Source organism: Euprymna scolopes, chromosome 46 (assembly GCF_053919585.1).
Source record: "Euprymna scolopes isolate OS-2025 chromosome 46, ASM5391958v1, whole genome shotgun sequence".
Lineage (NCBI taxonomy): Eukaryota > Metazoa > Mollusca > Cephalopoda > Sepiida > Sepiolidae > Euprymna > Euprymna scolopes.
This window is the reverse complement of record NC_136527.1, coordinates 18,968,457-18,981,848: the sequence shown is the minus strand read 5'-3', so window position 1 is coordinate 18,981,848 and position 13,392 is coordinate 18,968,457. Positions and strand designations below refer to the sequence as shown.

Genomic DNA, 13,392 nt, shown 5'->3' with positions numbered 1-13,392 from the left:
TTATGGTCCCAGAAAGTTTTGAATTTCTTGCTTTGTTGTTGAGCTGAGATAACAAGAGACTCTGAAGGCCTAATTTGATTGGTTGGTTGGTAGTTTTTGTTTTACGGCATATCAAGCCTTTTCAGGTTATTTAATACTGAATCCAATGATTCAGAATAAAAATTTTTTAATAGAATATATTTGTTGTTTTCAAGTCAGTTTCTATTTAACCCATAGTTGGGACCCTAACAGGTGCTACCACTCCGAGTTAGAGTGAACCTGGGAGCAATGGTAATTAAAGGGTGGCTCCACACTCTCTAAAGCCCGCAAGCTGGGGCCTCGCCATTGGATATAGTTTAAGGTCATATCCAGGACCGAAGGCCTAATTTGGAAGACATTATTGAAGGAAGCATAAAGAAAAAAATTTTTTGTATTTTAAATTGTTTTTAATTTTTCCCGTTGCAGAGCTGTGATATGTGGAGTCTTGGTGTCATTCTATACATCATGTTGTGCGGCTACCCTCCGTTCTATTCGGAGACACCGTCACGTCAACTCTCTGTAGAAATGCGTCGGAAAATACTCACAGGGGATTATGAATTTCCAGAGGAGGACTGGGAGTTTATCTCGACTGCGGCCAAAGATGTTGTCCGAGGGTGAGTCATTTTTTTTTTTTTTTACAACGATGGTGATGCTGCAGTGATGATGATCATCGTCAAAAATGCGTATTCATTTTTTTTTTTGCGGACTATTATCACGATCATTGTATCTCCATAGTTTTTATTTCACCACATTTCAGCCAACTCATCCTCTGGCCTTCTTCAGGTGGTTAACCATGACGGGATAGGAATGCTGAGTCTCTTAACTGTATTCTTATTAATTACTGCCTTCCATAGTGGTTGTTGTCTCACCATTAGTGTCAGACAGATACATTGTAAGATTACGGTGAAGTGTTGTGGTAATAAAAGCGATGTAATAATAGGCTGAAAATTGACAGAGTAGTTTGGTAGGGAAATACACACACATACACACACACACATAAATACAGGCAATTTCACTATATATAGATTATGTGTATTAGTGATGGGAAGATTCCAATATTTTTCCCGATTCTGATACAGTACCGATTCCGATTCTTCACAGTGAACGTGTCTGTGTACATTTCCCTATGCAATAACTCTGTCAATTTTAAGTCTACAGACTCGAAATTTGATATCCAGGCTACTGAGATTTGGGAAAATCTATGTGATCGGTTTTCAGCCAGAAATTTGGCTGTTAAGGGGGCAAAGTTTATTATTATTATTTATTTATTTGCGGACTATTATCCTCATTTTCATAGTTGTTGTTATTTTACCACATTTTGGCCAACTCATCCTCTGGCCTTCTTCAAGTGGTTAACCATGACGGGATAGGAATTCCAAGTCTCTTAACTGTATTCTTATTAATTACTGCCTTTAATTAGTTTTCTTTTTTATTTATTTATTTATTTATTTGAGGACTATTATCCTCATTTTCATTGTTGTTGTTATTTTACCACATTTTGGCCAACTCATCCTCTGGCCTTCTTCAAGTGGTTAACCATGACGGGATAGGAATGCCAAGTCTCTTAACTGTATTCTTATTAATTACTGCCTTTAATTAGTTTTCTTTTTTATTTATTTATTTATTTATTTATTTGAGCACTGTTATCCTCATCTTCATAGTTGTTTTACCACGTTTTGGCCAACAAATTCTCTGAGGGTAGAACCGAGCTGCTATCTTTTTTTTTTTTTTTTTTTTTTTTTTTTTTTCTATTACATTTTCACCCCAAACAAGGCAAATTGCCACTTTGGTGTAGGGGGCTACTATCAGGGGCAACCACTACTGGGGTACTATGTAGGGATTTGGGCAGCAAGGTGTCGGTTCACGTTACACTTGAACTTCTGCACGTCAGTACTGTTGGGGAAGCAGGGACCTGGAATGGAATTCCAGAGTCTTGCGGTTCTGGGGAAGAAACTATTGGAGTAAAAAGATCTTTTACATCTAGGGATCTCTACTGTGTGGGGGTGGGATTTAGCAGCCTGTCGGGTTTGTGGAGGGTGCTCGCGTCATGGGGGCACAAGTGATTGCAGTTCGTCAGAGCATTCACCACTAAAATACTTGTAGAAAAGGCAGAGGGATGCAACATTTCGTCGATGGGACAGAGGCTGAAGCTTAGATGCCAGTTCAGGGCCTATCAGGTTTGCGACTCTCTTTTGAACCTTGTCAAGGAGCGAGAGACTAGTAGCAGATGCACCAGCCCAGATGTGGCAGCAATACTCCATACATGGGCGAATGGTGGCCTTATAGAGGTATAGGATACTTTCGGGTGTTAGTAGTTTTCTAGCACGGTAGAGAGAGCCTACCTTTCTTGCAGCGGCCCTGGCAATGCCTTCAATGTAATTGTTCCAACTCATGTTTCCTGTGAACGTTAGGCCAAGGAGTTTGAAAGATGGACTCTCAGCTAAAGAGTCGTTGTCAATGCTTACCTGGAACTGCAGAGATTCAACGTAATTGTATCCTTCGTAATTATTGCCTTCTTGCCATGTTTTTGGACAACTAATCCTCTCGCTTGCTTTGGGCAGGATTGAAGCTAAAATAAAATAAAATAAAAAAATAAAAAAATGAATACACAAATTATGAAGCCTTATCTCAAACTTATCTAAGAATACTGTCAGACTTATAAATTACCTTAGTGTGAAATTTGCAAAAGATACGCTCAGTTGTTTCGGCACCTATAAGGAACTCACACACACAAAATGACTTTTATATAACAGTAGATATTATGAAAAAATTAAAAAAAGCTATGTTAATTTTTTAAATCGTTTTTCTGAATCCAGAGAAAAAAAAAACCTAATTCCACTTTCTTTTATTTAAAATAAATGTAGCAGTTTTACATTTCTTAAAAAAATTTTTTTTTAATAAATGAAAAAACATATAAATAGATTTTATAAAAAATTAAAATAAAATATATATAAATATATTTCATAAAAAATTAAAAATATATATATCAATAGATTTGTTGGTATACAGAGAACTATCTTGCTGCTTTTTTCAATGATGGGATCGGAATGCTGAGTCTCTTAACTGTATTCTTATCAATTACTGCCTTTAATAGTGTTTGTTGTCTCACCACTAGTGTCAGACAGATGCATTGTAAGATTACGGTGAAGTGTTGTGGTAATAAAAGCGATGTAATAATAGGCTGAAAATTGACAGAGTAGTTTGGTAGGGAAATACACACACATACACACACACATAAATACAGGCAATTTCACTATATATAGATTATGTGTATTAGTGATGGGAAGATTCCAATATTTTTCCCGATTCTGATACAGTACCGATTCCGATTCTTCACAGTGAACGTGTCTGTGTACATTTCCCTATGCAATAACTCTGTCAATTTTAAGTCTACAGACTCGAAATTTGATATCCAGGCTACTGAGATTTGGGAAAATCGATGTGATCGGTTTTGGGCCAGAAATTTTGCTGTTAAGGGGGCAAAGTTCAATGATTTGACCTTTGAGAACTCTACCAAACTCCTCCAACAATTTTGGGTCTAAACACATGAAATTTTAGATATAGGTTCCTTGGACAAGGATCTAACTTAATAACTTCATTTGAGCCCCAAACAATAAATGTTAAGGGGTCATAATAGGGGTCAAAGTTAAAAAAATTGACCGCCGGGCTGAAATGCTAGTATATATATATATATATATATATATATATATATATATATATATGAGAAAATTCAAGATGGCGTAATGGAAAAATATAAACTTCTCTTCCAATTTTCGGATTTTAATCATGTCAAATCACATTTTAATTCCTTTTGACGGATTGATTGTTGATATTGATATAGATTTACTTATTGATTTTGTGCTACGAAACAGATACTGTCAAGAATTGTATAAATCAACTGATTTAAAGGAATAAACTATAAGATGGTCAACATCATGAATTTTGGAATATAACTTTTTGTCATTTATTCTATATATTGCTCTGTAACTACATTGAGCTTCTTATATAAGGATTGATATATATATTATAAGAAAATATATTTCTACAGAAATATATATATATGTATAGAGAAAATAAAATATATATATATATATATATATATTTCCATGTGCTAGAACGTTTTCATCTTAAATTCTATGCAATTATGTAGAATATAGAAACTATGCATAAATATACCTAATTGATATTAAATGTTGGTGTCATTCTTCGTTATGCACAAAATAATATCGGGATCCAAGGTAGCTGCTACCAATGCCAGGGACCAGCCACAGCTTTTGTGTTCTCCCCCCCCCCCCGCCATAATAATTTTCTTGTCTCTTATGTTTTGTTTACACCATTTAAGGTTGCTCCACGTGGAACCGATCCATCGGATGTCCGTTGATGAATTGGAACAGAGCTCGTGGCTGAAGAAAAATGCCCCCGAAACAGTCCTCCATTCACCATCAATCATCGCTAATAAGGTAAGAAAGTACAGGATAGTTACAAAACCTGCTCTCCTCTCTATGTTAAGAATGGCTTTCAACATGTAGTTTGTTTGAAGCATTGTATGTAGATTAAAAAGATGTGTTTGAAGGCCTGACAAGGCAGAAAGTGGGACAATTATTGAATACAGAATAATGGTACTTGTACAGTTTAATCAAGACATTAAAAAATGAAAATATCGAAAAAAAAGTTATATTGTACGTATCCGTTATGGAATGAAGTTCTCCAAAAAAAAATTTCACTTAATTTCATCATGTTTTTTTTTTTTTTTACTGTTTTTATAGCAAAAAAAAAAACAATTTGTTATGATACTGAGCAAAAGGTTCGATTTTTTAGAAAAGATGGGGGTGGGGGAGTGTCAGTGCTTTAAACTGAGTTATCTCCCCGTAGCGCGTTCAAAAAATTCAAAGATAGCTACCTTCAACGTGCTGACATAAAAACATGTTTTTCGGCTCTAAAAAAAAAAAAAAAAAAACTCAATCAAATTAAGTGAAAATTTTTTCAGTTCAACACGGATACGTACAATATAACCTTTTTTCGATATTTTCATTTTTTAATGTATTTTTTTTTTTTACACAGTGGTCACCACTTATCAAGGCCTGGAAGCTACTTAGGGATAAGGGTTATTGCAAGTACATTACGTTAGTGTGGAGATTTGATGAAGTGTTTACTTAAGGGGCCGGTTCATTAGGAATTTGTTAACGTTGCACTTGAACACATCCAAGTTGTAGTCAGGTGGGAAGCAGGCGGACGGAACAGAGTTCCACAGGCGTGCAGTTCTAAGAAAGAAGCTTTGTTCATGGAATCTACGTTTTGATTTAGGCACAGTGGATTCAGCTAGACAGGTGTTTTTTGTGGAAGATTGGCGAGGGGGGGACCAGAGATTGGAGTTCAGACGATCATCTGCCATGGATATAACGATAAAACAAGGATAGGCTCGCAATGTGGTAAAAGGATCCCACCATCTTTCCAGCGACCTTGGCAACAGACTTGATGTACGTGTTCCATTTCAGATCAGGAGTAAAGGTCAAACCCAGAAGCTTGTCAAAACATGGGGCCTCTCCCAGACGAGAGCCATCCATCCCAATTGATGCCAGATGGGGATCAGAGCGTTGATGATGTAAGGATAGGAGTTTGGTTTTAGATGCATTAAAGGTAACCAGCCATGTCTTCCCCCACTGAACCACGCGCTCGAGATCAGAGGAGAGAGAACTTTGTCATTTACAGCCTTTGATGTGTTGCCGTAGATGGTCGTGTCATCAGCATAGATGTCAACGAATGATTTAAGTATGTGTTTAGGGAGGTCATTGATGTAGATCAGGAAGAGAGTCGTGATTAAAATGTACAAGTTCCAAATTAATAATTGTCAAATTCACTAAAAGTAAAAATTTATCATTTAAACACGGTAGTTCGTATTGAATTCATTGGGCTACTATTCTCATCTTGAGTGTGATTTGCACGTTTTGGTCGATAAAACCTCCGACCTTCTTCATGTGTATCTTGTCGAACTCGGGAATGTTTCTGTTGAACTAGGGAATTTGGACACATTTTCGAGCGGAACCCTTTATTTACTTCAAGGAGGTAGCATGCTCTTGTTCTGTCAGCCATGACTGGATAAAGCTCCTAAGTAATTCGCAATTTTATTTTTCTGTCGCTCACACAAGGATCTGCGGTGCAATGGTTATAGTACTTGGGAGGAGTCGCTTTTTTTGTTGATATTTTCAAAAGTCATCGCCTCTTTTCGATTGTCTAGCCTTAATTTAAACCTACATCACTTCCAGTTTTGCAATGGACACAACAACTAACACGTCACGTTTCTCTTTTTTCACTTTCTTTTTCTACTTTGTGGTACAGGTTCAAGCCTGTCTGCCTGCCCGACTTTTTTTTTGCACTTGCAATTTTCTTTCTTTTTTTTTTTTGCTCAACCAACATCCTTATACACACCTCCACTTTCTTTTCCGTCTTTGGATCACGGGTTCGATCTGCCTGCCTATTACACCTAAAATGCTAGGCATCCAGGCTAGTATATATATATATATATATATATATAAAATAAAAATTACAATTAAATTTACCAAAATGATCCAAGATGGTAAAATTAAAGTATATTATAAATATTAAAGAATTAATATTTATAAAATAATCTCAGCCAGATGTAAAAGCTCGATAAAACCAAATAGGAGATAGAGCTTATAATAAAAGCAAACAGTTAATAAAACATGTTAAAAAACACTTTGAAAAAGAGTTAAAAACATATTTTATCTGAAAAGGAAACACTAGATAAGTGGATAGTCCTTAATCTGCGGAGTTTCGAAGAAATACTTTCCTTCTCATCAGAGGGTAGGAATTAGCAAGGAAGAGAAGGAAAGTATTAAGGACTATCTATGCATAAGAGCTAAATTTACCGACTTTAATTCAACTGAAATATATATATATATATAATATTATTGGAATTTTTTCCTTTTTTCCTTGTACACATTTTTGTGAATTATTCCATGGATTTCTGCCTTTGGATTATTATAAACCATCTTCTTCCAATTACGGGATTTCCTTGGATTTTACTTGTGCAAATGGAAATTCAATTAACTTTCTTGAAGTTATATATTTGGATTTTACCGTCACTGGATTTTTTATCTTCCACCAGACTATCCATTCACGTGTAATCACCTTTTTCTTCACCATATTCCCTCTGCTTCACTTTTTTTGTTTTCAAGTAAGATCTTTGACTTACTTGTTATTTCATCAAATACTTCTGCATGCAAAATCCGATCCTGCATTTTGCTAATTCTTACCCTCTGATGAGAAGGAAAGTATTTCTTTGAAACTCCGCGGATTAAGGACTATATATATTTTATAACTAACTATATATAGTTAGTTATAAAATATATATGGCGATTAAGCTACACTGAATATTCCGCGTTTCATCCACTCTAGGACTCTTCAGGCTTGGATTCTTCAGGCATAAGCCTGAAGAATCCTAGAGTGGATGAAACGCGGAATATTCAGTGTAGCTTAATCGCCATATATATTTTATAACTTACTAACTAGCTCTACCTACGTATTGAGCACTTTTGAAGTAAATACTTAAAGTTTACGCATATATATATATATATATATATATATATATATATATGGTGACTGCAGTTTGTAATCCAAGCACAGGATAAAAAGGAAATGAGTGTATCTCCTTGCAAGATTATCACAACATCTGAATATGAAATGTTTTCTCCATAAATGGTTGCTACGGAAACCGTTAATCTGCATCCCATTTTCTTTTTGTTTCAGAATGCCCAGGAAGACATAAAGATGGCGCACTCTGAATATCTGTCGACGATGCGTCAACCCGAAAATTTAATCAAACTGAAGCCCCTCAATGAAGTGAATAATCCGATCATAAGAAAACGACAACGCAAGTAAGTTCCCATCGTTCAGAGTTTTTTTTTTTTTTGAATATCTACACAAATAACAGAATGTCAAAAAATACTTGATTAAGTATACTCTGCTAAGCAATGTCAGTACACAAGTCCTACTAGTCTTATATAAAAATACTAGTCCGAGTGACTGTCATTAAATTGTTATGGACTTCCATTTCTTTTTTTTGTTTATAAAAACTTTTGATTATAGCTGAGGGAACTAAAATTATATATATATATATATATATATATATATATATATATATATATGTATATATATATATTTTAAAGTTTTGATACTGATTTATAATATATATATGTATATATTTTAAAGTTTTGATACTGATTCGAGCTGATGCACCCAAATCATATATGGATATATTTTTTTATTTTTGATATCAAAACTTTATAATATATAAAAATCGATAAAAAAATTAACTATAATAGTTGTAATAAACTCACAAGATGAAAGGTAGATTTCAACTCGTTTTATTAGTCATTGTAATGGCGTTTTCACATGCGTAGTGAAACCCGGATGTTAGTTGGTTTCTTAGTTCAAGGGACACTACTCTGTCTGCACATGTTACATACATTACATCCCTCCACCCATAGTTCCGAATTACTTGTTTATGTGACATAGTCTTTCAAGTGCTTCGGTTTATTTTTTGTTCTTTCACTACATCTAATGGTTTCTCTTACTGGGGCCTCCTGCTGTGTATTCCCCACTCCATTTGTTGTTTCCTGGTCCGGACTGAAACTACCTGGACTACTGGTGCCTGAGGTCAGTGGGATCACCCAGTCTGTATCCAAATTTTGATTTCCATTTTGTGGACTTGTTCTTCCTATTTCCGAAGCTCTATCTGCGTCCAGCTCCATCTGTTCTTTTACATGGTCCACATGTCTCCTTACCACTGTCCCCGACTCCAGTTTAATTTCATATGACACTGGACCTGTCCGTCTCTTGACCACTCCCTTTTTCCATCTTGGTCCTGTATAGAAATTTTTGGCCCAGACTAATTCACCTTCTCTAAATTCTCGTATGCTCCGAGAGTTGTCATGATATTTCTTTTGAATTTCCTGGTGTTTTCTCATACGCTCCCTCACTGTAGTTTTCTGCGGAATGATCCAATCCAAAACTGTCTTTATTTTCCGGTTCATTAATAATTCTGCTGGTGATATGCCAGTGACCGTTTGTGGTGTGGAGTTATATGACAACAAGAAACGGCTCAGTTTTGAACTTAGGGAGCCTTTCTCATGACTCATTTTTTTCATTCCTTCCTTGAAAATCCGCACATATCTTTCAGCCAATCCATTTGAAGAGGGGTGTTTTGGTGCTGTTGTGATATGTTGGATTCCTTGTCTTGACATAAATGCTTGGAATTCTTCACCTACAAAAACGGCTGCATTATCCGTTACAATTTTTTGGGGCAACCCGTGAGTTGCAAAACATCTTTGTAGGTGTTCCAGGGTGGTGTTTGTGGTGGATGAGTTTGACATGTAGACGTCTAACCATTTGCTGAAAGCATCCACTATTACCAGAAACATGTGACTTTTTAGTGTGCAGACAGAGTAGTGTCCCTTGAACTAAGAAACCAACTAACATCCGGGTTTCACTACGCATGTGAAAAAACGCCATTACAGTAGTATCATCGTGTAAACAACGCCTAATAAAACGAGTTTTAAATCTACCTTTTCATCTTGTGAGTTTATTACAAATTGGCGACGAGGATTCGAATAAAAAACGAATTATGGCTACTTTCGGTCGTTTGGAATCGTTTGATAGTACAAGTGAACAATGGGATCAATATATCGAACGTCTGGAGAACTTTTTCGAAGCAAACGAGATACCCGAAGATACAGCTCACGTGAAAAAGAGGAGAGCGATTCTTTTATCGGTTTGTGGGAGCAAGGTATATAAACAAATATCAAGTTTATTAGCTCCGAAAGATAAAGAATTTGACGAACTGGTCAAATTCATGCAAAATTATTTCAGCCCAAAGCTGTCTGTGATCGTTCACAGAACAAAGTTTTATACGAGAAACCGCCAACGAGGCGAGTTGATCACAGATTATGTGGCAGAATTAAGAAGCATGTGTGAAGATTGTCGTTTTGGAACGTTTTTGGACGAAATGCTACGGGATAAACTCGTAGTAGGAGTAAACGATGACAACATTCAGAGGAGACTACGGGCAGAGAAAGACACAATAACTTTTAACGAAGCTTTCAAAATAGCGGTCAACATAGAATCTGCCTCCAAACATTTACGAGATATTCAAACAAAAAAAATAGAAGTAAACAAAATTTTCACACCACCACGGAAGCAAACCGAAAAAATAAAATATGAGACCAGATCAAATGAAAGGTCAGAAGAAGAGTGTACTCGTTGTGGAGCAACACACGAAACAAGTAAGTGTCCTTTTAGATATGCCATGTGTCACTACTGTAAAAGACAAGGGCACATAGCAGAGAAATGTTTTAAATTAAACATGAAAAAGAAACCCCCCAATAGGTTAGAAAAGAAAAAAAATTCAGTGAGGCAAATAGAAGTGGAAGCCACAGACTCGGATAATTCCGAGGAAGTTTATACCATAAATAGGATGAGAGTGCCACTGGAAAAAGTAGACCCCTATTGTGTAGACATCAACATTTGTGACAAGAGGGTTTCTATGGAGATAGATACAGGAGCATCTGTAACGATAATGGGACTAAAAACGTGGGAAAAAATAAACAACAAAAAGTTGCTGGAGCCCACAAAAGTGCGTCTTAGGTCTTATACGGGAAATTGCATCCAGGTGATTGGACAAACAAAAGTTCCAGTGCAGTTGGACAGTCGTCGGGTGGAATTACCTTTAATTGTAGTAGCGGGGGATTCCCCCACACTCCTGGGAAGAAACTGGCTGCAACATGTGAGGGTGCCATGAAAGGTAGATTTAAACTCGTTTTATTAGTCGTTGTTTACACGATGATACTACTGTAATGGCGTTTTCACATGCGTAGTGAAACCCGGATGTTAGTTGGTTTCTTAGTCCAAGGGACACTACTCTGTCTGCACATGTTACATACATTACAATAGTATATGCGAATTCTGCAAGAATATGTATGTATATATATGTATATATATGTATGTATATATGTATGTATGTATATATATATATATATATATATATGTATGTATATATATATATGTATGTATATATATGTATGTATGTATATATATGTATGTATATATATATATGTATGTATATATATATGTATGTAAATATATATATGTATGTATATATATATATCTATGTATATATATATATGTATGTATATATATATATATATATATATATATATATGTATGTATTTATATGTATGTATATATATGTATATATATATATGTATATATATATATGTATATATATATGTATGTATATATGTATGTATATATGTATGTATATATATATATGTATATATATATATGTATATATATATGTATGTATATATGTATGTATATATGTATGTATATATATGTATGTATATATATGTATGTATATATATGTATGTATATATATATATGTATGTATATATGTATGTATGTATATATATATGTATGTATGTATATGTATGTATGTATATATATATGTATGTATATATATATGTATGTATATATATATGTATGTATATATATATGTATGTATATATATATGTATGTATATATATATATGTATGTATATATATATATGTATGTATATATATATATGTATATATATATATATGTATATATATATATATGTATGTATATATATATATATGTATGTATATATATATGTATATATATATATATTTTTTGTCAGGTCATGTCATATGCTACTGGTACCCTGTAACTCAGTACTACCTGCCTCATGGTTGGGTCACCGGCGACTAAGCTGGTTCCCCCACTAGACTTGTTTGGTGAGGAGGGCGGCTAGTCTCCCTGAAGGATTAAAAACCAGACCTTCCAAAGGGCGAATGAACTCTTTTTCTGGGTCAACGGCCAACTAGCACCGTGTATATTTGTGTGTGTGTATATGTGTATTGGGGTGGAGAGGGCTCCCGTAAGCCGTGGTGAAGGCAACCTTTCTAGGAGAAGCAAATCTCTGATTTAAAAAACCATAAAGCGTTTTCCTGCTTTCCGGCTGACTACAATATGGTTGTCTTCAAGTCTAACGTAAATAAGTTCTTGATGAGCCGTTCCATATAAGTTATCAACTTTACCAAATTTTCATTACTAATGATTACTATAATGTCCAATTTCTACTGTACACTCTTTAACCCTTATCCTTGAGTGGCCTCTTGGCCTTGATAATGTGGTGATGCCTATGTAAAAAAAAAAAAAAAAAGACCAGTACCCGCATTAAGCTGGTCTGCAGTTTAATTTGTTGCTGGCTATCTTGCTCTTGCTTGTTGCTGGATCTCAAACTTTTGAACCGAGAGAGAGACTTGGCTGTCGTACAAAGCTAAGACTCCGTAATATCATCTTTGTATAGATACTCCCTCAGGCATATGTATATATATATATATATATATATATATACATATATATACATACACACATATATATATATGATGATTGCAACGTCTTGTCAGACGAGTGCCACTCCCTCAGACATTTAAAATCCATGAGCCCAAATATATACATACATATATATATACATACATATATATATATATATATATATACATACATATATATATATATACTTACATATATATATACATACATATATATACATACTTACATATATATATACATACATATATATACATACATATATATATATATATATATATATATATGTATGTATATATATGTATGTATATATATGTATGTATATATATATGTAAGTATGTATATATATGTATGTATATATATATATATGTATGTATATATATATATATGTATGTATATATATATATATATGTATGTATATATATATGTATGTATATATATATGTATGTACAGTGATGATCATATTTATTGGCACGGTAAAATAAAAGTTAAATTTTGTCTAATAAATTCTAAAAAAGGGATTAAATTAAAGAAAATAACAAAGTATATTATGTATTTTTAACTGGCCTTTCCGATGCAGCAATCGGATTTTAGAAAAAATAAATAACAAAGGAACAACAAACATAATTGCAAAAAACCGTTGTTCAAAATTATTGGCACGGCTTTGTTTTTCTTTTAGTATCAGTATAATATCAATCAATTTCCGGTTTACGTGCTTTCTGAACTTTTTTATAGCCATATTATGCTTGTTTAACGCTAATTCAGTGAATAATTTTTTTCAGATAATTTTTAGATAGCGATTTATTTAAACTATTATAAGTGACTAAATTATAATTTTCAATCGCCATGGTTAAAACTAAGGAACACAGCGAAGACGTCAGGAAGCTTGTTGTAGCATGCCATACCAATGGGGAGGGCTATGATAAGATTTCAAAGAAGCTAAAC

The 13,392-nt window shown here is 34.2% G+C and overlaps 1 protein-coding gene across 2 annotated transcripts in view; it reads left to right on the top strand.

The window, feature by feature from the left end:
- LOC145270496 (MAP kinase-activated protein kinase 5-like) overlaps positions 1-13,392 on the top strand; it is a 163,836-nt gene that overhangs the window by 133,814 nt on the left and 16,630 nt on the right. For both annotated transcript variants that reach the window (XM_080126156.1, XM_080126155.1), the window contains exons 8-10: positions 445-632; positions 4,361-4,478; positions 7,786-7,913. In XM_080126156.1, the coding sequence (XP_079982282.1) occupies positions 445-632; positions 4,361-4,478; positions 7,786-7,913 (434 nt within the window). The remainder of the gene's footprint in view (positions 1-444; positions 633-4,360; positions 4,479-7,785; positions 7,914-13,392) is intronic.